The sequence below is a fragment of the Fukomys damarensis genome, unplaced genomic scaffold, assembly GCF_012274545.1.
Source record: "Fukomys damarensis isolate Sample0158 unplaced genomic scaffold, DMR_v1.0_HiC HiC_scaffold_38, whole genome shotgun sequence".
Taxonomy (NCBI): domain Eukaryota; kingdom Metazoa; phylum Chordata; class Mammalia; order Rodentia; family Bathyergidae; genus Fukomys; species Fukomys damarensis.
Window position 1 is genome coordinate 31,570,440 of NW_022900950.1, and position 830 is coordinate 31,571,269.

Here is an 830-nt window from a genome sequence, read left to right on the forward strand (position 1 = left end):
CTCCAAGGGCCTACTTCTGAGAGACAAGGAGCCCACTTATTCCTGACCTCCTGGCCTGTGCAATTTGGAGACACCACCCCTCCCCAAGCTGCGCCACGGGGTGCCTTCCCTGACGCGGGCCTTCTCCGAGCTTTCTCCGGCCCACCGCTCTCCTCCCCGGGGCTTCCCAGGCGCGCCGGACCGAGGCTTTGCGAGCTCCGGGTTCCACAGGCGCCCCAGAGAGAGAAAGCTGCTTCCGCTGGCACGAAAATGTCAGGTGCTGAAAATGAGAGGACAAAGAAAAACAAACAAACATACAACAAGTCAGACAAACTGCTGTGGGGAAAAAAAGATCCCTCTTCATCTCTTTTGCTTTGCTGCTTGGGCTTAACAGGGCGGGGGATGGGGTGACAAGCGCTGGATGAGCACTTTGGAATCCACGGGGTTGGCGGTGTGCTCAGCCGGCAAAGCGAGAGAACAATTGAAGCAATGAGCTGCATAAATCGGGGTAAAGTACTACACCATGTATTTTGGCAACCCGTGCGCGTGTGGGTGAGTGGACAAAGGGGCTCGTTACTGGTATGATTGTCTCATTTCTCCACTTCCTTTGTGAGTGCGCATGGACGATGTTCCAGGCCCAAGTCAGCCTCCAGAGCAGGGTTCGCAACGCCCCTAGCATCCCGCCAGGCGTCCGGAGTCACCAGCCCGCGGCGGAGCTACAGCCTGGCTGGGTCCGCGCTGAAAAGGTCGGCGAGGAGCAGGTGGCTGAGCTTCTTCACTTCTCCCAGGGCGGTGCACAGCTCCTGCGCTGGCGGACAGTGCAGCCGGCGCGCCAGGTCCAGAGGCACCGC

At 59.4% G+C, this 830-nt stretch overlaps 1 protein-coding gene across 1 annotated transcript in view; it reads right to left on the reverse strand.

The window, feature by feature from the left end:
- Positions 1-695: 695 nt before the first annotated feature.
- Positions 696-830, reverse strand: part of Urad (ureidoimidazoline (2-oxo-4-hydroxy-4-carboxy-5-) decarboxylase) — a 9,834-nt gene continuing 9,699 nt past the window's right edge. Inside the window, exon 3 of the mRNA XM_010623955.1 lies at positions 696-830. Within this exon, the coding sequence (XP_010622257.1) occupies positions 696-830 (135 nt within the window).